The sequence below is a fragment of the Zootoca vivipara genome, chromosome 2 (assembly GCF_965207765.1).
Source record: "Zootoca vivipara chromosome 2, rZooViv2.hap1.1, whole genome shotgun sequence".
NCBI lineage: Eukaryota > Metazoa > Chordata > Lepidosauria > Squamata > Lacertidae > Zootoca > Zootoca vivipara.
The window spans coordinates 37,632,542-37,658,096 of record NC_142584.1 but is presented as its reverse complement, the minus strand read 5'-3'; the positions used below and the strand labels follow the sequence as shown (position 1 = coordinate 37,658,096).

At 45.6% G+C, this 25,555-nt stretch overlaps 2 protein-coding genes across 16 annotated transcripts in view; one reads left to right on the top strand and one right to left on the bottom strand.

Moving 5' to 3' along the window:
• The first annotated feature begins 838 nt into the window (after window positions 1-838).
• On the top strand, window positions 839-17,701 carry LOC118079924 (testis-expressed protein 47). 6 transcript variants are annotated; one of them, XM_088661663.1, is made up of 8 exons: window positions 845-1,060; window positions 5,205-5,277; window positions 6,190-6,296; window positions 7,951-8,012; window positions 10,666-10,870; window positions 12,207-12,363; window positions 15,592-15,651; window positions 17,313-17,701. In XM_088661663.1, exons 1-7 carry the CDS (start codon window positions 947-949, stop codon window positions 15,627-15,629), a joined length of 756 nt encoding a protein of 251 aa, XP_088517789.1. In that variant the 5' UTR covers window positions 845-946; the 3' UTR covers window positions 15,630-15,651; window positions 17,313-17,701. The 6 variants fall into 6 exon arrangements, with proteins under 6 accessions (XP_088517788.1, XP_088517789.1, XP_034960581.2 ...); XM_060271800.2 differs by lacking the exon at window positions 845-1,060 and adding an exon at window positions 2,341-2,632; XM_088661662.1 differs by lacking the exon at window positions 15,592-15,651 and having other exon boundaries at window positions 839-1,060; window positions 12,210-12,363.
• A 3,190-nt stretch (window positions 17,702-20,891) lies between these two features.
• ARHGAP44 (Rho GTPase activating protein 44) overlaps window positions 20,892-25,555 on the bottom strand; it is a 92,476-nt gene continuing 87,812 nt past the window's right edge. For 6 of the 10 annotated variants that reach the window (XM_060271793.2, XM_088661658.1, XM_035104687.3 and 3 more), the window contains one exon: window positions 21,790-22,896. In XM_060271793.2, the coding sequence (XP_060127776.1) occupies window positions 22,757-22,896 (140 nt within the window). In that variant the 3' untranslated portion in view covers window positions 21,790-22,756. Of the gene's footprint in view, window positions 22,897-25,447; window positions 25,500-25,555 lie in introns of all 10 variants that reach the window. The other 4 variants (XM_060271796.2, XM_060271798.2, XM_035104686.3 and 1 more) reach the window with 4 other exon arrangements.

The window sequence follows — 25,555 nt, the reverse complement described above, 5'->3', positions numbered from 1 at the left end:
TGGGATGATGGGAGAAGGCTTTGCATTAGAGAGGTAGAGCTGGGAAGCCATCAATATAGGGGTAATACTCAAAGCCATGTGATTTGACGGAGACTTCCAGGAGGCAGTGTGTAGAGAAACGATAGAGGCAAAAATAATAATAATGAAAAAAAATCACACACACCTGCCAGGGACCCCAATGGAGGGGCGTGTGTGGAAGCAGAAAAACAAACCTCCCCATAGAAAGGTTGGGTGAATGTAGGCAGGGAAGCACAAGATGAAGCTGGTCACTGAAACCTAGGGCATGGGAGGAATTGAGTAGGAGTAGGTGACCCGCTGTCTGCAAAGGGGTTAAGGAGAATTAGGACAGAGATCTTTGGATTTGTCCATGTCTAAGGTGGTTGGTGATTTTGGAGAGTTCCACTTCAATGGAGTGTAGAGAGCAGAACCCAGACTGCAGGGAGGCAAGAGAGAGAGAGAGTGAGAGCAAAAGAGGGATGCGTCAGAAGTGTGTCATCAGAAGCAGCGCAGCCTGCAGAATCCAATTTATACTGCTGGTGTGGGGCCCTCGCTGCAGAGTCCTTTCTAGAGCTTACAAAGCAAGCTGCTGCACAGACATTCTTTCAGAGGGTGTTGGCATTCAGTCTTAGGCTTTCGTTGCTTCTGCCTAGTGTGTTTCTATCTATCTATCCCCAACATCTGTGAAGAAAAAGCTGTGCACCTGAGATGACAGCCCTAGTTTCCCAGACTCCCTGGAAAATGTTCTTAAGCGTGCAGCAGAGCATGACTTTGGACTCATTAACTTTCTGGCACAGCCGTGTCTCTGGCCGAATGTAAGCGTCCCCTTACCAGGCTTGCTGCAGGCTGAGCTTTGTTGACATGGGGGATGGAGTGAGCCATCTCCCACTCCCTGGGGGCTCTTTTGTTAAGCCATTGCCTAGCAACTTCAGCAGGAGCACAGTGAGCTATGGCGTCCTCCCAGGCAGCCAGCAGCTTTTTATACCACACGGATGACTTCACCTTTGAAGAGAGGACTTCAATGTATCAGTTGCGGCTGGAGAGGCAGAGAGTGGATGGGAAGGTTTGTGCCTGGGATGAGCGGGAGAGATACTTCCAGGGGTCTTCCAGCCCCATATTCACCAAACTCCCTGTGGGAGCCTAAGAACCCCAATCTTAACATGTGAGGGAGCTTTAAATAGGGCTAGCTATAAAACCCTTTCGGCTGTTTGGAAAAAAAGGGGGGGGATTCAGACAAGTTTCTTTAAATAAAGTCAGCTCCTGGTCTTTTGTCCCCCCTCTCAGATGTTATTTGTTGCACAGGCCCATTCTGCTTTAGTCACTTACTGCCTATCACTGGAGATTCACTTACTGGAGTGAAAGTCATGGACGTTCTTAGATGATGGAATGTTCTGCACTTCTTCTGCACTTTTGATTCTTGTAGGAATCAAATCCTTATGAAATCTTGGGGGCCAAATGCAGGTTTCAGAGCTACATACACTGTCATGTAGCACCTCTGTTTTTCCAGCACCTACACTGGAAACCAGGTAAGTTTTGTGAGGCTTTGCAAATAAGTGCACACCCACTTTGGTCACAAAGTCCATAGTTTGTGAGCAGTCTCTGTAAGAAGTCATAGTTTCTTTGTTTTGTTTTGAAAAAAGTCAACTTGTGTACACGGCTGAGTGAGCAAAAATTGGAGGCATTTGGAGCAATTAAGTGAATATATATGATTGTTTGTTTGTTTGTTTATTCATTTTGGGGAAAACACTGTGAATGACCTTCAAATATTTTGATGGAGTACATCTAAAGATCTGTACTTTCTTGGGGGACAGTGGCAGAAGGATGTTTTTGTACACGCGTGAAAGAAGCCTTAGCACTTGAGTGTGTCTCTGGCCAGTGCATTGAAATAGTGACTGTGTGTCATTAGAGAATCCCAACTTCTGATTGGCCAGCAAACAGAAACCACACTTGAAAATTTCTAGTTACAGATTGGCTGCTTCATGTTACCATTTAGATTTGCATTTCTGTGCCAGAAATAATTGGTACGTACATTATAATTCCATGGCTGAAATTTGCCACTGTTGGCACAAATATGTCTTCCCTCCCTGTTAATGCTGCTGTAGATGAACTTAGCAAAAAAACGGATCTCAGGTAACAGCCCAACTTCTACTCCCCAAAGTGTAGCTTCTGCCTGCCCATAAGTTTTGAAATGTCACCGCAAGGCTCAGATGTCAAGTGTTGCCTGAGCAACGGCTGCCCTATTCAGCTAGCCTGCCAATGCCAAATGCCAAAAGACAATGCACCTTTGAGAGCCAAAGGAGCATGCCTGACACTGCTTCTAAGACACCAGGAGCCATGGTTGTCAACAAACAGCTTTGTTTGCCCAGAACTGCCTCATGGTTGATGCAGAGTGTAACATTATATGGATAGATTTCTATGATTTATTCAAAGCTCCCCAAGCTCCATCTCCCAGAATCAGGTTTTTAGAAGTCAGGCCACTATGTCAAGGTTTAAAGCAGGCACCTCAGGAAAGGGACATTCTGAGAAGGACACCGAGATGTGGGAGAAGCAGGAAGCATCACCATCTGAGGAAGGGAGAACAAACTTACTTGATCAGCTCCTCCATGAAAAAGTGCACAGTGGCACAAAGGAAACAGTGAGTACTCTATCTAGATCAGGGATTCCATGTACCTGCTTAATTCCTCACTGTGGCTGAGGGTGTGTGTGTGTGTGTGTGTGTGTGTGTGTGTGTGAGAGAGAGAGAGAGAGAGAGAGAGAGAGAGAGAGAGAGAGAGAGAGAGAGAGAGAAGGTCTTGAGTGTGTGATATATTAGCTGTGAGAATTAGCTTGGGTGGAGTGGGGTGGGGGCCACAGGACTGATAGCTGTGTGTCCAAAATGACACTGATGAATGAACATTTTGTGGATACAGTTTCTACGTGTCCATTTTGCCCACTATGAGTTGTGTGGTGTAATATTAGACCATAGAAAGCATCTTTTTGTACCCCTGATGAAAATGGGTCCTAGGCCACTAGAATCTGTTGCTCTACCAGTCTGCTTCTTGGGGCCCAGTTAGCCCTTGCTTGGTATCAGCACAGTTGCTGCCCTTGTTTTATCCCTCCTAGAAGCAGGTGATAGTTTCGGAAGAGCACATCAAAACCTCCTGTTCGAGTGATGTTCACTGTTCACTTATTCATCCTCTACTTTTCTGAGATTGGAACAAAAAGGAATCACTTGGAGAAGTGGCAGAGGTTTACTTCTTGTGGCCCATGTCTTCTGTGAGACATCTACAGTATATCCTCAATGGTTCCAAGCAGAATGACCTACCAGGAGAAAATCAAACCCTTTCTGCTCACGTATTCAAACACACATATATGCCCCTTCTGTCAGTGTTGTAACATGCAGTCTGACTGTTCCTATTACTGGTAAGTGAAGGGCCTATTTTCTTAGTAGGTGTCCTAAATAGTCAAGCATTGCATCCAATTGAATTGCAGCAATATGGCTCAGCAGGCAGCCTTTTGGAAGCCATAGAAATTGGAAGTGAACTTAGTGTGGAACTCTTAAAAAAAAGGTATGGTATCTGAATGAAAAGTGTTCTGTACAGGGAATGCAATATTGATACTAAATGTTTCCAAATGAGGCAAGTCAGCCATGGATTAGTGGACATAACTTGCTCGCTGCTGCACTGTGAAATATTTTCTTATCTAAAACAAGTGTCATTCTGTTTTCACCTGGTAAACATTGGAGGGTAAGTTACATCACGGGCCGTTTTCCTTTGATCTTTAGCATTCTACATTTCTGAGAACAAAACCAGCCACTTAGATTGCACTTATTGATGGATTTAAATGTACGCAAGATGAAAATGGGCTATGTCCTTCTGTATGGCTTGAACAAATGAAAATGAAATGCAAAGCAGAGGTGGAAAACATCTGGCCTGTGGACCAGCCAGGGCAGTCCAGCCTTCAAGTTACGAATGCACAGACCGCTATGGCCATGTGAGACTGAAGCAAGTTTAAAACGGCCATATATATATCTACTTAGAAGTGATTCCTACTGAACTCAGTGGGGTTTATTTCCAAATAAGCCTGCTTAGGTTCAAATTGCAAGCACCTTTTCCGAGTTTATAAGTCCGCTTTCACCAACCTGGTGCCTCCAGATTTTAAATTGTTTTTATTGAAAGAGTTTCATAGATAAAAAAGGTACATAAAACATCTCTGGTTTCAGTTCACAGAATCCTATCCACAGGTAGGTGTACATTTGGTGTGAGACGTTGCTATCATAGGTGCTCTGAGGTTACGGGGAGGGGAGAAAGAGGTGAAAGAAAGATGTTTTGGATGACAACTTCCCTCAGCTCCAACCATTCAGGGCTGCCATAATGAATGCCTATTTAATTATAACACAAACACAGACTTCAGGCTATGCAGCAAGGCTTCGTTCACAAGAGCTCATGCATGAGTATACTGAATCATGCAAGCAGAATAAGTATTTTGAGGGAAATGTCTTAGTTTACTCAAAGGAAGTCAAGCAGAAAATAGAGAGATTGCAGGGAGGGGGAGGGGAATTAAATAATTGTTTTTAGCACCAACTCTATTTCACCCTCTCTTAAACAAAGAAACAAGGTGCAAAATCTTAAATTACAGTTTGTGGTAATCTTACAACCTCATCCTATTGTCTGTCCCAAAACGTTTGTAGGAGCAAATGGCATTGAAAGTGGGACCCCATAACCTCCCCAGTATCACCATGAGCACAAATAATTAGGAATGTGCAATAATAGATGAAGAGGCCTTAATCTGTTGCAAAATACGGCAGGGAGAACGAAAAGATTCTATTGGTCGCAACCAGAGATTAATAACAGAAGAAAGGCGCTGTATTTTTCCATCTGTAAGACGCTCCCCTGTATAAGACACCCCCAATTTTTGGACATTATTTTTTAGGGGGGAAAACCTAGTCATATAAATGGAAAAATATGGTAATTAGAATCATAGAATCATAGAGTTGGAAGAGACCACAAGGGCCATCCAGTCCAACCCCCTGCTAAGCAGGAAACACCATCAAAGCATTCTTGACATATGCCTGTCAAGCCTCTGCTTAAAGACCTTGATATTTGATATTTATAACAATATCAAATACAACCTTTTAAATATCATCTCAAAATGTAACTCTTTACACGGCTGATACTATGCCTTAGTTTGTAACTTCTGATAACAGATGCTTTCTTTTTATCCTTTAGAAATCTCTTCTCCACCGGCTGATTTTCTTGGCCAAGATCTCACCAGAGCTGGCTGACAAAAGGGATTTAGCTGGTAAGGAAAACATCCTCCTGCTGGCTGCTTCACCTGTCTAGATAATTCACAATAGGTTCTAGAATGGGGTGAGCTAATGAATGAAATGGGCTACCTATCGCCATCTTGTTAGCCATTTTGGTGACTAGGACAAATATTAGAGGCCTTTGGGAGGCGGGCGGGGGGCGGGGGGAGAGCACATGAGCTTGGAAACATAGGAGAAAGGGCCATTAAACTAAGTCGCGGAAGCCAGTACAAATATTCCCACTAGTGCAGTGGGACTTCCCCTCCCCTCCCCCAATACCCTCCCCAAATATGCTCCAGAAGGTTGGGAGAACCCCCAGGCTGGCAGGAGAAGGGAAGGCTTTCTGTCGGACAAGACAAAATGTGTGTCTTCGAGTACAAACCAAAGCCAGTGGACTGTTTTTGCCTACCAAGCATAAATGAGATGCTCTTTTTTAGCTAAGGAAATTGAAGCAAGTTACATGCAGGGAAAGTGTTAACCTGCGCAGCACTGAAATGAAAAATAGGAGGTCAGCAAATTTGTAGGGTCGGTTGAAGAGAGGCAATAGAGAATCCTCATAGGGCTGCCACTGAGTCATTGGGTGAAGTGTTGGGATACTTTCCATCTTTAAGCATGCGCTTCGGATTCATAGGTTTTCTCAGATTAATAGAAAGAGGGGCTCTTTAAAGAAAATGCAGGCATTAAGAAAGGATTGCAGGCATTGGGCTTCCTGCTCTACAAACCCACACCTTTCTTTCCTATTTCGCAAGCCTGATTTTAGTTTGGCTTTACAGCAAGGAGGGCAGAGGACCAGGGGGGGGGGGGAGCCTGAGAGGCCGGGGGGGACAGATGTCACCGGGCTGTGCCCACTGTATGGGGGTTGGCCTGCTATTCCAAGAATGATTCAAGCCTGCCTTGTTTCTCTTCAGAGTACTGGGAACAACTGTTTGCGAGTCTTCAGCGCTCCTATTACCAGAGCGAGGGGGTCACAGGCCTACTGCTGCTCTACCCCACATATGTTGTACACATGCTGGAGGTAAGGTCTCTCGGTGAGATGGCCCCAGTGTTGAAAGATATGTCGGGATTACATGGGATAGCTCCATTGGTGGAGCGTGAGACTCTTTAGTCTCAGCAGTGTGGGTTCGAGCAAAGGTTGGGCAAATGATTCTTACATGGCAGCGGGTTGGGCTACATGGCTCTCATGGTCCTTTCCCAACTCTGCTCAAGGTTATGAGTGACTCCGTCACCCATGTCCTGAGGTTGCTGGGTCAGTCTTTTGTGCCTATGGCCCCTCTATGAATTTACTCTTGTCTTGACTCCTGCCCCAAAGGACAGAACACACATTGGCAAGAGCTGAGATCCAAGCATTATAACCCTGCTCTTTCAACTCTCTCACCACCTCCCACTCCATCTTTCCCCCCAGTCAGAGCCCTCTCCCCACAGGTCCCATTCCACCAGAGCTTGGAATGGCACCCCTTGCATTATTGAGATAAGGACCATAACAAGGAATGAGAAGGTGGGATGGCAGCTCTGGAAAAGCATCTCCTCCATGTGCCTTACTAAGGAAATCATGGGAGGGCTTCCTTTTCCAGAATCTGTCGTGTTTGTTGGCTCCATTGGTGAGGTAGTCTCCTCGGCAGTACCTGCTTTTTTCTCGTTATCAGACATCCTTGGATGTTGTGAAGTCAGCCTCTCACTTCGTAACCACGGCAACGGACAGCCTAGGAGTCCTTAGCTGGAGTCGGCATCTGGACCAGTTTTAGATCAACAGTTCCAAAATGTGTTAACTGTGATGCCTTGCCCCTGCTTTCATTGTTTTGGAAACCTTACATCACAATTCTGCTCCTTCAGCACAACTTGTTGCACTTTCACTTCCATCTGAAAAGCCTGGGTTCGTCTACCCTTCCGTTCGTTCCATGCCTAAAAAGCATGGCTCCCAGCAGTTTTCTGCTTCACCCGCACTTTCTAGGCATGGGTCCAAGCAGTTTTCCCCTCGCCCCACTCCTTTCCCAGGGAAAACCTGCTCTTTGGTACTGAATCAGAGCAATTGTCAATCTGGAGCAAACCACTTTGCTGTTTGCTCCAATTGAGCACTAAGAGCAGTTTTCCCTGGGGGGTTTTGAATGCAAAATCAGGACTGTGCATAGGGCATCAAGGGAAGGGGGACACCACAGAAATTTTCCATTGCTGGGTTTTTATCATTAATAGTCACAAATTACTCAGCTGAGCGTTCATATTCTGAGTTGAATTATATTAAAAATTCCAACAGAACAATTATGCAACAAGGCAGGCTTGGATGTCTTATCTCTACTAAGTATAGAAGCAGATACGTTATGCAAGATTAGTTTTGAGGATCTGATCAAAGACTTTGCAATTAGAAAAAGCAGGAATTTCCCCCCCCCCCAATTATAGATAAAGTAGAAGTATACAAAAATAAACATTATTTTCCATCTTACTATTAGTTTTGTTCCATTTTGAAAAATAAAACTTTTTTACTGTTTAAAGATTCTAATCTAGCCCTATGCAAAATGTATGCTCTGCCACTGAGCTATAGCCCTTTCCCCTCAAACCATCCAAAAAAACCAGGCTATTTGGAGCCTGCTGCACTTCTGCAAGCTTGTTCCAAGATGAGTGCCCCTGCTTTATTGCTAGGTTGCATTTTTAACCAGATGTGTTGGTTTTTCTTTCAGTCATCCAGTGATGTGCTTTATGCTGTCCTGCGAGACCTGAGGGACATGGAGCAGCAGCAGAGGTGAGCAGATGGTGGCAATTATGTGCCCTCTTCAAGCCTAGGGCTGGTTGTCAGGAGAGCAATTTTGATGAACAGGATTTGATCTGATATACTAGCAGTGCAACCCTCTCAGAAACACCATTAAGTTCAGAAAGGCTTACTCCCAGGCAAGTAGGTATGAGATCGCAGCCTAAATATATCTTTTGATCTTGTCGGATGCAAGGACTGAACCCCACAATGCTAATGTTTCTGTAGGCTTCACTAAAGGAACTGTTTCTTTCGGCAGTAGCGTCTTAAGCTTGTATCACGCCCTGGTGCAGGGATCCCTAAGGCGCCCCCACCCACTGGGGGTCCCCCCACCCTGCCACATACACGCCTGCTGCCTCGCCCTCACTTTCCTCAGCGGCTGCCTTGGCCGGGGAAGAGCAGCACCGAGGCCTCCTGGGGAGCGCGGTGCACCTTCCCGCCAGGCCCCGACCACGGTGCCTCTTCCTCTGCCACTGCCACTTCCCGCAACAGACCCGCCGTGCTCACCGCCTCCCCCTCGCCAGGAGGCCTCAATGCTCCGTCTCAGCTGAGCCATTGCCGCACGGAGAGCCGCAGGGCCGGGAAGGGGAGAGTGTGGCCTCCGGAGAGGCTTCGCCACCAGCGCGCACACAGCACAGGGAAAAGGAGAAGGAGGCGCAGCGCAGTGGCGGGACCAGCATAAGGCTTAGTGGCTGGTTGTGCCCCGCCAGCGCCCCCCAGAGGCTGGCGCCCTAGCACAATGCGCCACTAGGCCCTATGGCAAAGACACCTCTGTCTTTTGGCTTCTAGCAATTCCTGATAGACTGCCATACTTGCATGGACTCTTGGCTTAGTCTATCATACAGGGGTGTTCTGAGGATGAATGAGGGAGGATCTTATGCTCCCCCAAACATTTTGGAGGAGTAGTGGATAAAAACACCAATACTAATAACACATATTATGATACCGAGAGACTGATGGGCAGTTGACATCTTTACTTCTCACTGACTCAAGTATCGTGGTGCCTTTTATATCCAAATGAGCTTAACAGATTCCATATCACGTGACGGAAGCAATAGTTAACGTTCAACATTTTGCCTAACTACACATTATATTTATGACATGATTACCAATCATGTAGTGGGTTTAATTAAAAATAAAATACTAGGCGTGTGTGTGTGTGTGTGTGGTAGTGTACCAGCGTATCCTTTTCCAGCTGTGATCTTAATAAAAACAGTAATTGGCATTTGGACGGGGGGGGGGGGAACAGTTCCTATTGACACCAATGGGAAGTTTGTCTCTTAGTGCTAATTGCCACATAGGGTGAGTGTGCATGAGACCTTTATGGAGATTGCAGTTGGGAAGGGGGGAGGGTTAAGCCTCTCTTGACACTGTGGTGTCAATTTGAACGTGATATTTCATCGTAAAAAACCACAATGTGATTGTTAATCACATCATGAACTTGTGGTTTGGCCTGAGTTACTGAGTGGCAAAAGTTCATACAGTATTTGCATTTATGAACCTGCCCTTAGAAAACATCAGGCCTGAGATGTCACAACCTTGCAGGAGCTCTCTGGTTTTGAGGATGTCACTGCACTTGGCTCAGTTTCCAGCTTTTCATGTTTTGAAGCTTTTATTCTTCGAAGGGTCTCAAGGAATTCCATAATGCCTATGAGAGGAAGGCTGGAGTTAGAACCTTTATGATGGTGATGTATTTGTTTAGAGCAGGGGTGGCCAACTTCCAAGAGACTGTGATCTACGGTATTCCCAGAGTTAAAAACTGGCCGTGATCTACCCCCTTTTTGGGGGGTTCACATAAAAGTTGTTGAGCTTCTTTAGGGAAGAGGAAAGCGACGTTGAGCTTTTTTTTTAAGGAAGGAAAGCCCTGGTTTTGGTGGTTCAGGTCATTTTAGGGGTGCAGGGCAAAGATGTTGAGCTTTTTCAGGGGAGCCAAAGTTTTTTAGCTTCTTTGGGGGGGAGCCACTAATTTACCGGTGATCTACCACAGACGTCCAGTGATCTTCTGGTAGATCACAATCTACTTGTTTTATTTTTAAAGACATTTTATTAAATTTTCCAATTAAACACATTTAAACAATAACAGAACAAACCAAAACAAACACAACATAAACGTAACAAACACAATTTTTTTCTTCTAAACATCTTATCAATTATTACCATTTTTCTTTGCTCTGCTGAGCTTTGAATTCCCTCCCTCCCCCAATCGTTTTTTTTCTGTCCATTCCTATCTCACAGTTTCTTTATTCCTTCTATTTAAAGTCAATTCGTAGGATTTATTTCAGTCCTGCAAGTGATCACGATCTACCTGTTGGACATGCCTGGTTTAGAGCTTCTGACTCTGCTAAATGGCATTATGTAATAGCTTGAAACGTTTCTTCTCACTCAGACTGTAGTTTACCCCCCTACAGCTACAAGCACCATTAAACTACCAATTCACAGGATTCTTTGTGGATGGAGACACACTTTAAATGTATGCTGTGCATGTGGACTCGGGCCAAATCCTGCCGTTGGGTGGAGGAGGTTTGTTTGCCCCATTGCCTTTGTTTCTGTCCTGAGAGGTACCCCACCCCACCCCAATAGTTGTTTTTCTCTTGGTTTCAAGAGAAAGTGCAAGCTCTGACCTGTGATTTCTTGGCCTCTGTTTCAGAGTGTTAGTCCTGGACGCCAAGGTCCTTGTCATGTCCCACAATCTCCCCTCCCGGCTCTTCCAGCAGTGGAACTACAAAGTGCTGAATGTGCCTGAGAGATACCAGGAGTACGATGCAGCCCGAGAAGAGCCGGCGGAGGCTATCATCTGTGAGTGCCTCACCACGCTCCTGAAACTTGGCAAGCATCTGCAGAGGTACCCCAAGGTATGGGCCTTTGAGCCATTGCCAGAATGGGTCTGACACTCTCCTAGTCTGTTCTACTACTGTTTTTGCTGTTTTGGTACCTGCAAAGCATGCATTACAATGGTACTTCGGGTTACAGACGCTTCAGGTTACAGATGCTTCAGGTTACAGACTGAAGGTTACAGACTCCAGAAATAGTGTCTCGGGTTAAGAACTTTGCTTCAGGATGAGAATAGAAATCGTGCTCCAGCAGTGCAGCAGCAGCAGGAGGTCCCATTAGCTAAAGTGGTGCTTCAGGTTAAGAACAGTTTCAGGTTAAGAACGGACCTCTGGAACGAATTAAGTTCTTAACCCGAGGTACCATTGTATTAGTATGTCAGGCACTGCACACACAGAGAGACACCGACTCCACTCCCCTGGCAGAGACTGAAGGCCTCCACCAGCCATTTGCAATGCCTGATATGATGCAGGTCACAAAGAAGAGATGGGAGCTTTTTTTGGCCACGGAGGAGTGAGAGAAAGAGTGGCTGAAGGAGGCATGGCAACAACTCTCCAATTTGATGATGGTGGTGGTGATAGTAGTAATTTATATAATGTTTAATGGCAGATTAAAGGTAAAGGTAAAGGGACCCCTGACCATTAGGTCCAGTCATGACCGACTCTGGGGTTGGGGGCTCATCTCGCATTATTGGCCGAGGGAGCCGGCGTATAGCTTCCAGGTCATGTGGCCAGCATGACAAAGCTGCTTTTGGCAAACCAGAGCAGCACATGGAAACGCCGTTTACCTTCTCGCTGTAGCGGTCCCTATTTATCTACTTGCATTTTGACGTGCTTTCGAACTGCTAGGTTGGCAGGAGCTGGAACCAAGCAACGGGAGCTCACCCCGTCACAGGGATTAGAACCGCCGACCTTCTGATCAGCAAGCCCTAGGCTCAGTGGTTTAACCCAGGCTTCCACTAATCTAAAAACCAGTTGCACAGACTTTTAAACATAAATGCTCACAATTAAAATACAACAGTAAAAAAAAACTCCTCTTAAAACATTAAAATATAAGCATCCATAATTAAAATATGCAACAAAACAATCCCATTAGAATAACAGCAAGCTGCAACAGCATCTCTTCCTCAAATAGATTGGGAAGCTGACACCATGCCATCAAAAATTAAGGCTGGGATAAGTTTTACCTCTAATGCAATGTATTTTTCTTTTCATTGTCCCTTTCATTGCACTGACTGGTAAGTGACCCAAGCATCATAAAACGGGAGAGGTCAGCAAAATATTCCCACCAGCAGAGTGTTCCTATCTTCATATAGACCATGGGAGTCACCTGACGCTGAGTTCTTTACTTCTTCTCCAGAAGCCCAAGAACCTTGAAGACACCATCCTGGAGAAGGTCCCAGAGTTCATTGTCCCCCAAGATACCATCTGCCACCTGCTGGAATGCCAAGAGTTACTGAGTGCAGCTCAGTACCTGCAACTTTATGACTCCCCTGTGAACATTCTGATGGACTCAGGTATGGACCAATCATGGAAGGCTAGGGAGGAAGGCTGGGGGCAGGCCCATAGCCCAACATTTTGTGGGACAGGGGCCTAAGAGGCACAGGTAAGAGTCTCTAGGGCAGGCTTCCTCAAACTCAGCCCTCCAGAGGTTTTTGGCCTACAACTCCCATGATTCCTAGCTAGCAGGACCAGTGGTCAGGGATGATAGGAATTGTAGTCTGAAAACATCTGGAGGGCTGAGTTTGAGGAAGCCTGCTCTAGGGGAAGGATGTATGGTCTGAAGGCACATGAGGCTACCACCATGTTGCTGGAACTAAGTGGGTTTGTTTCTGGCTGGTGCCTGTGTGACTACATGGAAGCCCCGTGTATACTGCTTTGGGCTTCATGGTGAGAGAAAGGCCAGATTAATCTGTAAGAAATCAAACAAGCAAGGTCCTAGGTTTAATCCCCTGCATCTGCAGGTAGGCCTGGGAAGATCATGGAGAGCTGTTGCCCAGTCAGTCTGATTTGGCAAAAGGTAGCTCCTTGTATTCATACTCATTGAAGAACTATCACAACAGAAATACTGTAAGCCCAATATGTTTCAAGTGGTTTGATTTGATTAACTATTAATTTGATCACATTTACAAACAAGGGCTTAGAGTTTAGCTGTTATCCAAATACATTTGCACTCATTCCATAGAACATTGGAAGGCAAGAGTACTTCTTAGGAGCAAATTGGTAGAATACCCTGCCCTCGTTTCCTGTGATCTCCACCTGTGAAATGGTCACGGAGGCTAAAAATTCAGGGAAGGAGACGGGGGTATTCTTTAAGGGGCCCGGCAGCAATTATTTAAGGTCCCCCAGTGTTCCTACTAGAGATACTTTAAGTGGATGCACCAAGGCATGGACCTGGAATTTTCTGCATGCAAATCATGTCTCTAATGCTTGGGCTAGCTGCCCAGCTGCTGTACTTACCTTAATGACAAGTGCCAAGACTGATCTTTTTGCTGCTGCCTTTTCCAGCTGCTGAGAGATGTCCTTGTGAAGCTGAGTGAATTATGATTTTCTTTTTTTCCTTTTTCTTTTTTAAAAAACACCTTTACTCAGGCACCCATGATGGGCAGCACCTCAGAAGTACTTATAGCAATACCTTACTGCTGTATTGCATGGACACTTTGGGAATAAACTTCAGGTGTACTGTGCACATCCATGTGAACGCAGCCTGAATCTGAACCTCAAATCTGTGAGCCTCGGGATATGCCGCAGGCACCCTGCTCATCAACCCACCAACATGTGCTAGCTAGAAATATAACAGGTTAGATTTTGAGAACAGTTGCTTAGCTTCTCAAAAATCTAACCAATTATATATCTTAGGAGAACAGGCACTTAGGTGTCGCAGCATCCTATGGGCGCTTGCTGTGTTCAGTCGTCCTTTCCTCCAGGAAAGTGTGCACGAGATTACAGCCTTAGCTACCTCAAGCCCCTCTGCTGTAAAATGCTGGAGCAGAGTTCAAAGTTGAAATAGGTATTGCCCTGCCCAAGGCTCTCTACAAAGCTTTCAAGGCAAGGCTGGTGTACCTGCAAAAAGAAGCCACTGAACATCCTTCTGTAACATACCAAATTAAATGCAAGGCTCAAGAATTGGAGGACTCAGCTGGTCTCTAAATCTGCCTCTGTCCCTCTAAAGATATTTGCAGGTATCCTGGAGGATTCTTGATAGCAACAAGCTTATTGGCTTGCCTGGGTCTAATCGCAAAATACTAACCGCCCCATGTAGTTAGTGAAGCTACGAGAAGAGGGCAGATATGAAATTCAAAAGTGGCAAACTTGACAAAACTCTGGATTTCAGAGAGATCTGCACAGATTCTGGTTGTGGTTTGTTAGTGTGTCTTCCAGGAGAAATGTTTGGCCAAAGGACACAAGATACTGGAGAAAGGGTCTTAAATCTAGGTGATTTAATTTGCCATCTAAAACTGGTATTCTCATGGAAGGAGAAGAGCTGTAAAGTAATAAAGGTAACCAAAGTCTTTTGAGCTCAGCCCCGTGGTCCTTCCAATTAGAATAGTGTTGTGTGATATATATATATATATATATATATATATATATATATATATATATATATATATATATTGGGGGGAGGTTTCCATCTCTTCTGCACATGGAGAGGTACAACGGATGGCTCCACAGAGATGGGACTGCTTGTGTATTAAAGCCTACCTTTCAATATGGTGGCAATTAAGTTATTTTTAACTTGCTGAGTAGTTATGCCTCTCCTCTCATCGTGTAATATGTTATGTGTGCCAGTGGATTTTGGTTGTGTGTGCCTCCAAGTCACTGCTTAGTAGTAGATTGGCAGCCAGGAGGTGAACTGGGACTTCAATGACCCAGCTGGCTTTTTGGGGGGGGGGAGTAAAGGACAAATAGAGTAACTGGATGCAGGCAGGGCAGAAGGCAGCAAATGAAACAGGAATAGCAACTATCCAGGCATTGCCAAGGAATCCTATGGGAAACCTTTCCCAGTGCTGCTGGGAGATCTGCGGACAGAAAGCTCACATGCTCTCAATTCTTGCTTGGGTTGTACACACACACACACACATCAATGAACCTGTGGATGGACCAAATGCCTATATCTAGATCCATGTCTTGTGTTATAGAGCAGACACCCCTATTCTTCTTCCAAGTTTTATGGGGTAAAACAGCAGCTATGGGGAAATGGTACCATGCAAAGTTACATTTCCTCCCTCTCTCTGCTGTGGTTCCTTTGTGATTCTATGTCTATACCTATGAACTAATTAAAAACAATCTCCCAGATAATGTCCAATTGAATGATCTGAGAGGCAATGGATCCTTCATTGCTACAGAAAGAAGCAACTCTGTAACCTAGATTCTGCCCCCACCCAACCCCATAATCTTAGGTTTATTTCAGGCAATGTGTATGTAAAAGAAATGGTAAGTTCTGGCTGCCATAGGAAGACTTTGCACTCGGGCCTTGCTATCTCTATGCCCTCTACTGATGTCTATGTTTGGATTTAAATATGAGTCAATTCCACACACTAAGAAAGCATGTGGATGTATTTCACTGGTTATGGAGCAATACAGAGAAAATGCCCCTTCAAAAGTTATTTGATATTCTCTCTCTCTCTCTCTCTCTCACCCCTTTTCACTTGCCAAGAGACACATAAAAGGGTTTTCACCTTTGGCAGGGTTTAATTTGAAATCAGTCAATGCTGCCATTTATATAGCCCTTGTTTTGGTTGAAGGGCTTGTGTTTCGAAGCGATGATCCCACATCAGTTTAAGTTCTTCATGCACAGCATAAAGGTACAGTACAGCAAATTGTATGCTTCCCACTGCATGCAGGTACTTGCATGATGCTTCCCAGCGCATGAGTATAGTCACAGGCCACTTGTTGCTAGACCAGACTAACACCACCTGCTTCATACAGGAACAACTTTTAGCCACCTGTCACATTAACATCGCTACCTGCTGCTATAGAAGCAATCGCTTTTGAATTCCACTGCTCTGCATAGTATTAATCACATTGCAATAAGCACAGGTTTGTGTGAACATGCAACACCGTATCCCTGGTATAGAGATTCCTCTTCCAATCCCAACACAAAGCTGCCAATCCACTTTTGGACCACATTGGAGGAAAGCTATGGAGATAGCAGTTTGATTATGAAGATTAGCTTATTTTAGAGATGGGAACTCCTCCATTATGTGTTTCTCCTCCTCAGAAGGCCCCAGTGCAATGCCAGTTTAATGCTTGTTCCTTCCCACACTCCTTATGACGCTTATCAGATGCTTCAACACCAGTGATGTTTTCTCAGTCTCCCTCCTCCTTTGGAGAGCTAGCCTGATGAAAAGTTCTGGAGAGCTCAAAAGCTTGCATACAACATTTTCTTTTTTTTTGACATCTTGGTTGGCCTAATACGAACTTTGGGATTTTTTCTTAACACCATTGCAGATACCTTAACATCTTTAAGATTGCTTCACTAAATGAATAAGGGGAAGTTGATCTCCAGCCGTTGTTGGACTTCACCTCCCCTTCTCCCTGATCATTGGGCTAGCTGGGCTGATGAGAGTTGGGAGGCCAATGACATTTGGGGTTTCACAGCTTCTCCACCACTACACAAAATGCTGTGGATCAAATGTGGTTGCTAGTGAGTTGTCTTGCTGGAGGAACAGCAGTGTTTCAAGCTCATAATGATCCCTGGAAAAGCTCTGAAAGCAGCATTCATCACAAGGTGCATGCTCTTGAAAAGTATCTGGGTAAACTGGGAAGACAGACCAAGCTCTCTTGGCTATACAGGATGCTCTCTCTTTGTTTGTTTTAAAAATTAAGGACCTGACTCTTGCCATTAATTCTCTTACTGTGTTCACACAAACTGCTATTCTAAGGGGCTAAGGTCACACTGCATCACTCACTCTCCTTGTGGAAGTATATTGTGTCAAAATTCATGTATGTTTGTTGATAAAAGCTGTTGTCGCCCGAGAAATACAGAAACAAGAACCACCAAGATGCATACCTGTTGTGCTCCAAGCAGCTGTACTTTGAGCGGCATCCATCCTGTGCTTCCATCAAAGCTAGAGGATAATCTCGTATTGCAGCTTACACGTTTGCATTCTTAAAACAAAGTACGGCACGGATGCAAGCTTACTGTGGGCTAGCGCCTACAGAAGTGTCCAACGCTGTTCCCTTTTGTATGTTAGGGCCATCTAAGTGCACATGGCCTTCTCTGTCGAGTGCATAGGTGCATCAGCCACAAACGCACCTTCCTATATGGCTGGATCATTGCTTTTCTGTTTGCTTGAATTTGTAAGCCGCTTTGAGCAGCTCCTTTGTGAAGGGAACAAGTGAAGCATAAGCCGGCGCTTGTTCTTTTATTGAGTCATAACCCTGTCTTGCCAACCTTGTCTAGCATAAATCTCCAGCACCTTGGGATGGTTCTAACACTCCACTTCTTCTGTCTCCAAAACAGAGACATCATGGCCTTTGGCAGAACGGTTAAAACTGCATCTTGAATGGGCTGCTGCAAAGGGAACCCACTTTCAATAAGGAAAAAAGGCTCAGGACAAAATGTATTGCATTTGGAGCAGAGTGGTAGTAGCAGGAAATCAAGACTGAATACCTTAAGATTTGATTGAGAATTCAACAGCAAAGGAGGTGTTTTAAAGTGATCACTGGGAAGCAGGGGTAGGATGAAAGGAGACGCAGTTGAGCCATTTTTTATCTCACTTGTTGTTTTAGTTCACCGTTTGTTGAAAGTATTGAAAATCTCTAGCGTTGCTCTGGAATCTTAGGCATTCCTTCAATTCAGAACCAGCATCTAAATGGCAATGTTTTCAAAATAAAGCATGATCTCACTTACTACAGTGCAGTGCAGTAGTTCGAGTTTTGAACTAAGAAGCTGTGAGACCAGCATTCACATCTCCACTGGCTGATATGGGACAAGTCACCATTTTTCAGCTTGAACTACTGCAAAGAGGATAAAATGAGTAGTGGAGGGGAGGAAGTTCATACTAGTCAGGTAGGAGAGCTGAAAACAATGCCAATATATTTCACATCTGGCAAACCAATGCACCTCTTTGGTTTCAAATAGCCCATGGGTAGATGAGTCTGAAAAGCCCAGGACACAAGTTCTCGTGGCCCTCTAGCGGCTATGGTGGCTCATTTACCAGATGTAATGTATTTTTTGTTCAACTCTGGAAGTGTACAGCAGGCATCCCCAAACTTCGACCCTCCAGATGTTTTGGACTACAATCCCCATCTTCCCCAACCACTGGTCCTGTTACCTAGGGATCATGGGAGTTGTAGGCCAAAGCATCTGGAGGGCCGCAGTTTGGGGATGCCTGGTGTACAGTATACTCGATTCTGACCAAGCTAAGCCTCCAAATTGTATGGAAATGCCAAAGGAACTTGGGGAGAGCGGCCATTGTCAGTGGCTATTCAGAGAGCCTGCCACAGGTGTCCTTAAAATCCAGAACAGATGGGACATGCAACAACTAATCATGCCACCTTATTAAGAGCGCAGATGCCTCTTGTGCCTAATGAGTTATTTGCTTTGGGCTTTGATCCTGGGTCCGTCTGAGATAGCAGGAACATTGGCACTTGGGATGGAGCACACACACACAAACAAGGAAATCCCCATGGAGCTAGAGCAGATGCCTACAATTGTGCTTGGCAGGCAGCAGATGGGTCCTGGGCTGCTGCCACTTCCAAGAGTAGGGAAAAAAGATATAAGGCTCTTCATGGGGCAGAGTTTGCTTAAATTGCCACCTGATCAGCAGCTATGCTGAAATGACCCATTACTAATTGTCAGTCGGTCACACTTTGGGGGAAGCTTTTTTTTTTTAATGCTGAACATGCCAACTACAGCTTTTGTGGCTTGAATTTGCCCCAAGACACCCTACAGCCAACAAGGTTTCTGTGTATATCTGTGCCCTTGGATATCTGCAGTTGGTAACTTGAATAAAGGAAGAAATTAGGGTGTAACTTTTTTTAAAAAAGTTAAAATTTACAGAGTGACCACACACTGGTGGCAGCCATTGGGGGTGGGGGGAAGCTGTTGGCCTTTAAGGAAGGAGAGAGAATCACTGAGCTCTCGCCCTAAAATAGATACGGTGGCAAAAACAGGGGCCCAGGGAGCAGGTCAGATATGAGAGGCACATTGGTTTCCCCACAGCTCCAGCAGCACAGACGTTATTTAGGGATGCAGTGGTGAAATGGAAAACCTCTCTCAGCGGTCCAGGATACATTAAGTGATTGCACACGTGCCACTTGGAGCACTATCGAGGCTCCCTGCACACATATGAAATACAGAAATCCATTTTTAAAATGTGTTTGTAGTATGTTTTCTTAGAAAAGAAAAGAAAACCCAATGACAGGGATTCAGGAAAGTAGCTTTGTAACTGCATTGGCATTGCTGCATTTTGTATGGGTGAGTCACCTGTGACCTATAGGCATTTGATCTGATGGGCATTTTTAGCCAGCTCTCCACTCACCTTTTCAGCCTCCCCCTGATGGTGGTGCCGTACACATTAGGAAATGGATTTTCCCTACATTTCAAAGCTGTGTTGGGGAACTTGTAGTCCTTCGTATGTTTCTGTAGTACAATACCACTCCCATCATCCCTGACCACTTGCCATTCTGGTTGGGGCTGATAAAAGTCTTCTTCCGCTAGGAAAGTGGTCCGTTGATCAGGATGAACAGGCCTGTCTCCCTTATTCAATTCCTCTTCTCCTTAGGTGATCATCTGCTGCACATACACTTGCTTTTAGCTGCCCCTTGTCCTAAAGCCATTTCCCACTCAACATGAGAAAGTTGGGGGAAAGCCTGGCAAACTTCCCCAGCTCCTTATCCCCTCCTTGCGCCTGCCACTGCTGGGCATGGTACTGCTTCACAATTAGGCATCATGAAATCATTAGCACAGTGGGTTAGACAGGGAATGCAGGCAGGGAGAGAGTTAACACTACCAGACCATCACCAGCCATCTCTTGATCAGGCTGCCTCCAAGAGCAGCCTCAGGACAATACAGACCAGTAGCAGAGGCAGCCGGCTGTAGAAATGCGTTTCTCCCATTCCATCTGGAGAAACAAGAAAACTATAACTGATGAATGGTGAATATGAACAGTACAAGCAATTCATCAGTTATGCGTGTTCAAGGCACACGTGCATCACTGCAAACCTGGAAGTGGCATGAAAAGAGGCAAAAACGGCCCTAAACGAGCACAAAAATTGACAAAGGTGGTGCAAAAACAGCATCTAGCAATTCTACGAGCCTTTGCACTGATGTTTTGAGGCCTGTGGAGAGATGGAGGGAGCGATTGTGGTGGATTTTTGGTTTTTTTAGGGGGTTCCAGAAGCTTAGAGGGCATTTTCAGGCTTTTCCAATGGTGTTCCGAATATATGTGATTTCACTTACATGTGTGGTGCCTCAGGATATAAAGGTAAAGGGACCAATGACCGTTAGGTCCAGTTGCAGATGACTCTGGGGTTGTGGCGCTCCTCTCGCTTTACTGGCTGAGGGAGCCAGCGTACAGCTTCCGGGTCATGTGGCCAGCATGACTAAGCTGCTTCTGGCGAACCAGAGCAGCGCACAGAAACACCGTTTACCTTCCCGTCAGAGCGGTACCTATTTATCTACTTGCACTTTGATGTGCTTTCGAACTGCTAGGTTGGCAGGAGCAGGGACCGAGCAACGGGAGCTCACCCCATCACGGGGATTCGAACCACCGGCCTTCTGATCGGCAAGCCCTAGGCTCAGTGGTTTAGACCACAGCACCACCCACGTCCCTTGCCACAGGATATAACCCCTACGTAAAAGGGGAGTTGTCTGCAAATGAAAAAGGGAGGGGCGCTTCCAAAGTGATCATTAAAATGCTTTTTAAAAATGTACCTGTGGCTTCAGCTTAATTTCTGAAGTGGCCTGAAAAATGTAAGTTTCGCTGCTGAATAAGCCTGTCTCACCATGTATCTCTTGTTGGCAGCCAAGAGCCACCCCCTCTGCTGATCCGAACCCAGCAAACAACAGACGAGAGAAACAGAGATACCACAAAAGTCATTAATCGTACTTTAATGAGACCATACATTGGGGAAGTGGAGGGGTGGGGGCAGAAATGGAGAAAGCAGGAGACCCCCCGAGAAAGGAGCTGCTCAGTGCTTGGGATGGGTCTGTCTTGCCAGTAATTTTAAGATGCAGCACAAGATACCAATCGGCAGTGCCCCCTGCTTGAGCAGCAAATACACCAAGTGACTGGAATTGGAAAGAACAGTTAAGAGTACCATTTCGCACCCCCCCTCTCTCCTCCCCCCACCTTTCTAACAACAATCTGCACTTGTTTCCCTGCCTCTTCCACCTAGAGTGATGAACTACATATTATCACAGCCTGTGGCAAAGCTAGAGCACCCAGACTTGCAAAAACACTGCTGGGGTGGGGAACACACATACACAAAAAAATAGAGGGTGTTTGGAGACATTTATCATAAATCCAAGGGTGGGAAAGGTTTGTGTGTATGCCTGTGTTGGAAGAATTATGATAAGCCTTTAAATTTACATTGTACATTTGTACACCCGTTCAGATGGAATGGCCCCAAATAAACCAAATATATATATATTTATAGACTTTTTTATATATATACAAATATATATCTATCTCAGCAGATATATATATATATATCTCATCTCTTTTTTTAAAAGGATAACAGGTTACACCTGCCTTTGCATGCACAGTTGAGAGCTTTGCCCTCCTCAGTCGAACCCTGGGCTAAACGAGCTGCAATCGAGCCACTATAAACATATATTCTGTTGGTGGTATTTGTCTCCCCTTTCGCTGCCACCTAGACATGGGGCCCAACGGCAGAGAGAGAAGGGGGGAAATGAGCCCGTGACGCTGGTGAACAAGAACTCCACATGACCAGGTTCCACTTCTGACAGCACAATGCAGGGAGGGTAGGTATGCTTAGAAACACTTTTATTGCTAATTGAGTAACTGCTTCCCGACATACAGGAGACCACCACTCACCCATATCCACAGCTACCACTCCCTCCAGCTTCTGACCACTGCCAAACACCTGTGTCCCCCCCCAAGAGTGATGCCTCTTCCATCTACCAGCTTCTTTCCCAGGGGGAGTCAAGGAAACACCAATGAAAGAAGGAGGGGAGCAAAATGGAAAGGTAAAGGATTCGAGGAGGCCAGACACCCATTCCCTTTAGAGGCTTGTGGATACACAGAGACTCACAAGGCTGTATTTCAGAAATCAGGATTTCAGGGACTGAAAGAAAATATAGGTATCCGCTGCTTGTGTGTGTGGGTCTCTCTTTCTCTCTCTTCCCCCACCACTCAGCTTCTAAAACAAACATTCCCTGGCCACAATCTATAAAGAAGAGATACACGAACCAGCACAGATGGAGTGGAAAGAGTAAGGACAGCCGGAGCAAAAGCAGGAGGCAGAAGGAACAAAAGACACTGCCAAGGTCAGTAAGCCAAAAACCCAGTGGGTGCCTTCGGTGGAGTTCAGCCGGTGAGCAGCCTGCCATGCTCCTGAATCTCTCCTGCCCTGTGCACAACACCAGAATTCCCCAACAGGGCAGGTGGGACTTAATTCTTTGTCTGAGGGTCCGAAAAGCTTGAAAGGGAGATAAATAGGCACCACGTCAAAAAGGCAAAATTTGGATAAGGCTAAACAAACAGGAGACAAAAATAAATAAATGGGAAATTGCACCAGCAATGCCCTTTTGCCAGGGTTAGCACCAGGCCCACAGGTCTGTCAAGTCTTGCACAAAGGGGCTGGCAAGTGGAACTCCAGAAGAGAGACCGCCCGCCCCGCCCCGGACAAGGTCTCTGGACAACATCGCCTTCTGTAGTGTTCATGGGGCACCGATATGTACAAGAGAGCACATTAGAGGGACAAGGGGCTTTTGTGTCATAGGGCGGTGCTTTCCGAATCCTCCTCTGAATTGATTTTTCCTTGTACCGGATGTCTCTGGACTTGTCCCAGTGGGTCCAGGTGGAGTGTGGCATCAACCTCTACATGGATGGAAGGGATATCAAGGTGGGCAAGATCTGCAATCAGGCACAGACACACAGGGAGACAGAGAGTTACCATGCTGCTCCAGGCAACGTCTGCCCACCCGTTCATATACAGATTAAGACAGGCAAAAATAGTCAACGTTTTAACTTTTAAACTGAGCAGGAAGTACAGTTCTCGGAGCCTGTTAATGCCAGAGAAAAGGGATGTCATAATATAATCTTGGCTTGTGCCTTTTGCTGCTGCAACATTCTTCATAGTTGCCCCTTCCCCACAAGCACACGTGAATCGGGGTCTAGGCCACATGCTTCTTAATCTCAACAACAGCTCAGCAAACCAGATTCTGGGCCGAAGGCAGCAGAGAGCAGCATATCCTGCAGTTTCCGAACCTAGTCTTAACCATGGGCCTGTAAATAGCAACCTGGATTGCCATCTGTTGTGAGAGAAAATGTCCAGGCAACCATGCAGGAAAGAGTTTGGAAATGGGGAGACAGTTTCCCTCCCAGTCCTCCTCCCACTTTCACCACCCATGTGCCACAAATGACTTAGCATACAGGTACGTGGGCAGGCAGGCAGGCAAATCACTTGAAGGATACTGAATTGAGAAGTTACTTTCAAAGTTGCTTTAAATATCTTTAGGCGAAAGAACCCAAGACCCCAATCTCATTTGGCAAGGGGGTATCAACAAGACAAAATTTGCCAAAGCTGCCTGGACACCTTTGCTGTCCCCCTTAGCTCAGCCTTGCTGAAAACGGTTCCCTCTAATGAAGGAATCTAGGCAGCCAGTACTTTACACCTAGAATTTAGCATCTCTGTTCCCTCTGCTTGTGCCCCTAAGTGGCAAGTATCCCATTCAACTTCTCAAGGTTCACTTTTCTATTACATGTGCTTTTTGGTGGCTTACTATCCATAGACATGCTATCAGAAATAAGTAAAATATTTAACTTATTTGCACATCTGGACCAAATGACAAGGTTGGCTTATAAATGTGTAAAACCACCCTGAAGAGCTAGTCAATTGGAGAAATGACAAGGGATATTGTTAAATACATGTCTCCGCAGAGCAGAATCTTTTTGGTCCTTGCTTAATCCAATGGGGCATTGAATAAAGGAAAGGCAGCTCTTTCCTAAATCTCATTTGGGGCCACTCCTCAAGATGTGAAAAAGATGTTCAAAATGTGCCTACCAAATCTCCCCATATCTCTGAAGGAGGCAAGAATATTTGTGGGCCCACAGGTAAGCACATGCCCAGCAGCCAAAGTACACACACAAATCTCTCCTCTGGATGATACAGTGTTCACAGCATAATCCCATGATGGGTATGCTCTAAATGCCTCTTTCACAAATCATATGAAGTAACTCCACGGTGTGGCCAAAGTGGCTAAGAATTGATGGACAAGTCCTCCAAACAGCTGATCTGAAGACTATGTGCAATTAGGACAGAGTAGGCTTACTTATCTGTTGATAAACAAAAGCATCCAGATTTACCAAAATGACAACATCCCATGCACAGCCATGACCTCTCCCCAGAGCTCCACAAGACACAAATAGGCTATGACAAAACATCCTGTTCACCCCCCCTTGCTTTCCAGTCAGACAAGCCTCCTATTTCAATTAAGATGTAGACAGTCCCCACCTAGCCAGGGAGGAGCATGTCACACTATGTATAATTTTAAGCAATGAAAGTCACTACTTCTCTCGGAAGCAAAGGAATAGCTTCCACATGGTTACTTGTGAGACAGGATAAGTGAACCTGCAAGCTGCATGGGATCCTTGCATACTGAACTGAGGAAAAACCACACTCATAATATGATATTACTTCTGAGAGCATTTACCCATGAATAGGAATGGGGAAGCAACTCTAAATCAGCTGTGGGAGATGTACTTGAGAACGAAGGGTGATTTGCTAGGCTTTTCAGCTGAGCTGAGGACCTTCATAGTGTAAAAAGCAGGAGTGGGGAACCTCAGTTCCTCCAGATGTTGCTGGATTTCAGCTGCGGTCACAGCATCCTTACTTGGGGGAGAAGAAGATCCCGCAGAGCCTGCTCCTGGGTTGCCCCTTTGGCTTCACCCACGACAAACAACTGCCATTAATATTCATTAATGGCAATATCATGACATCCCTTTGGAAATAACACATGGAATGGGAGAGGGAGAAAGTCACGTTGGTAAGAAAGGGGCTAGCAAGGTTAGGTAGGAGCCAGTGAATCCCATGGCTTGGAAAGGAATTAGTTGAATGTCTGCATATATAGATATATATATTTAAACACACACACACACACACACACACACACACACACACACACACACACCAGGTATGAAAGGCCAAGTGAGAAGCACCCCCCCCACAAGTTTACTAATGACATCATTATCATTCAGCTTGGGAGTGGAGAGCAGGCTTGAGCAGCCATGCAGTTCTGGATCAGCGTGCCCCATGCAAGGCCAGCGAGATGGGGTAGGCGGGTGAGGGTGACTCTGTGAGGAAAGGCACGGGGGCCAGGGGGGGGTGGAGGTGACATTGGCAGCAGCAGCAGCAGCAGCAGTAGTGGCAGAAGGTTCAGGGAGGAGGGCAGGGACTCCAGCTTACCCTGAGCATTCCCCTCACACCTATCCAATATTGCATCACGAGCCTCAAACAGCTGCAGGGACACAATGGTAGGATTGGGAGAAAGGAACAGAAGAGAAACAGGAAAAG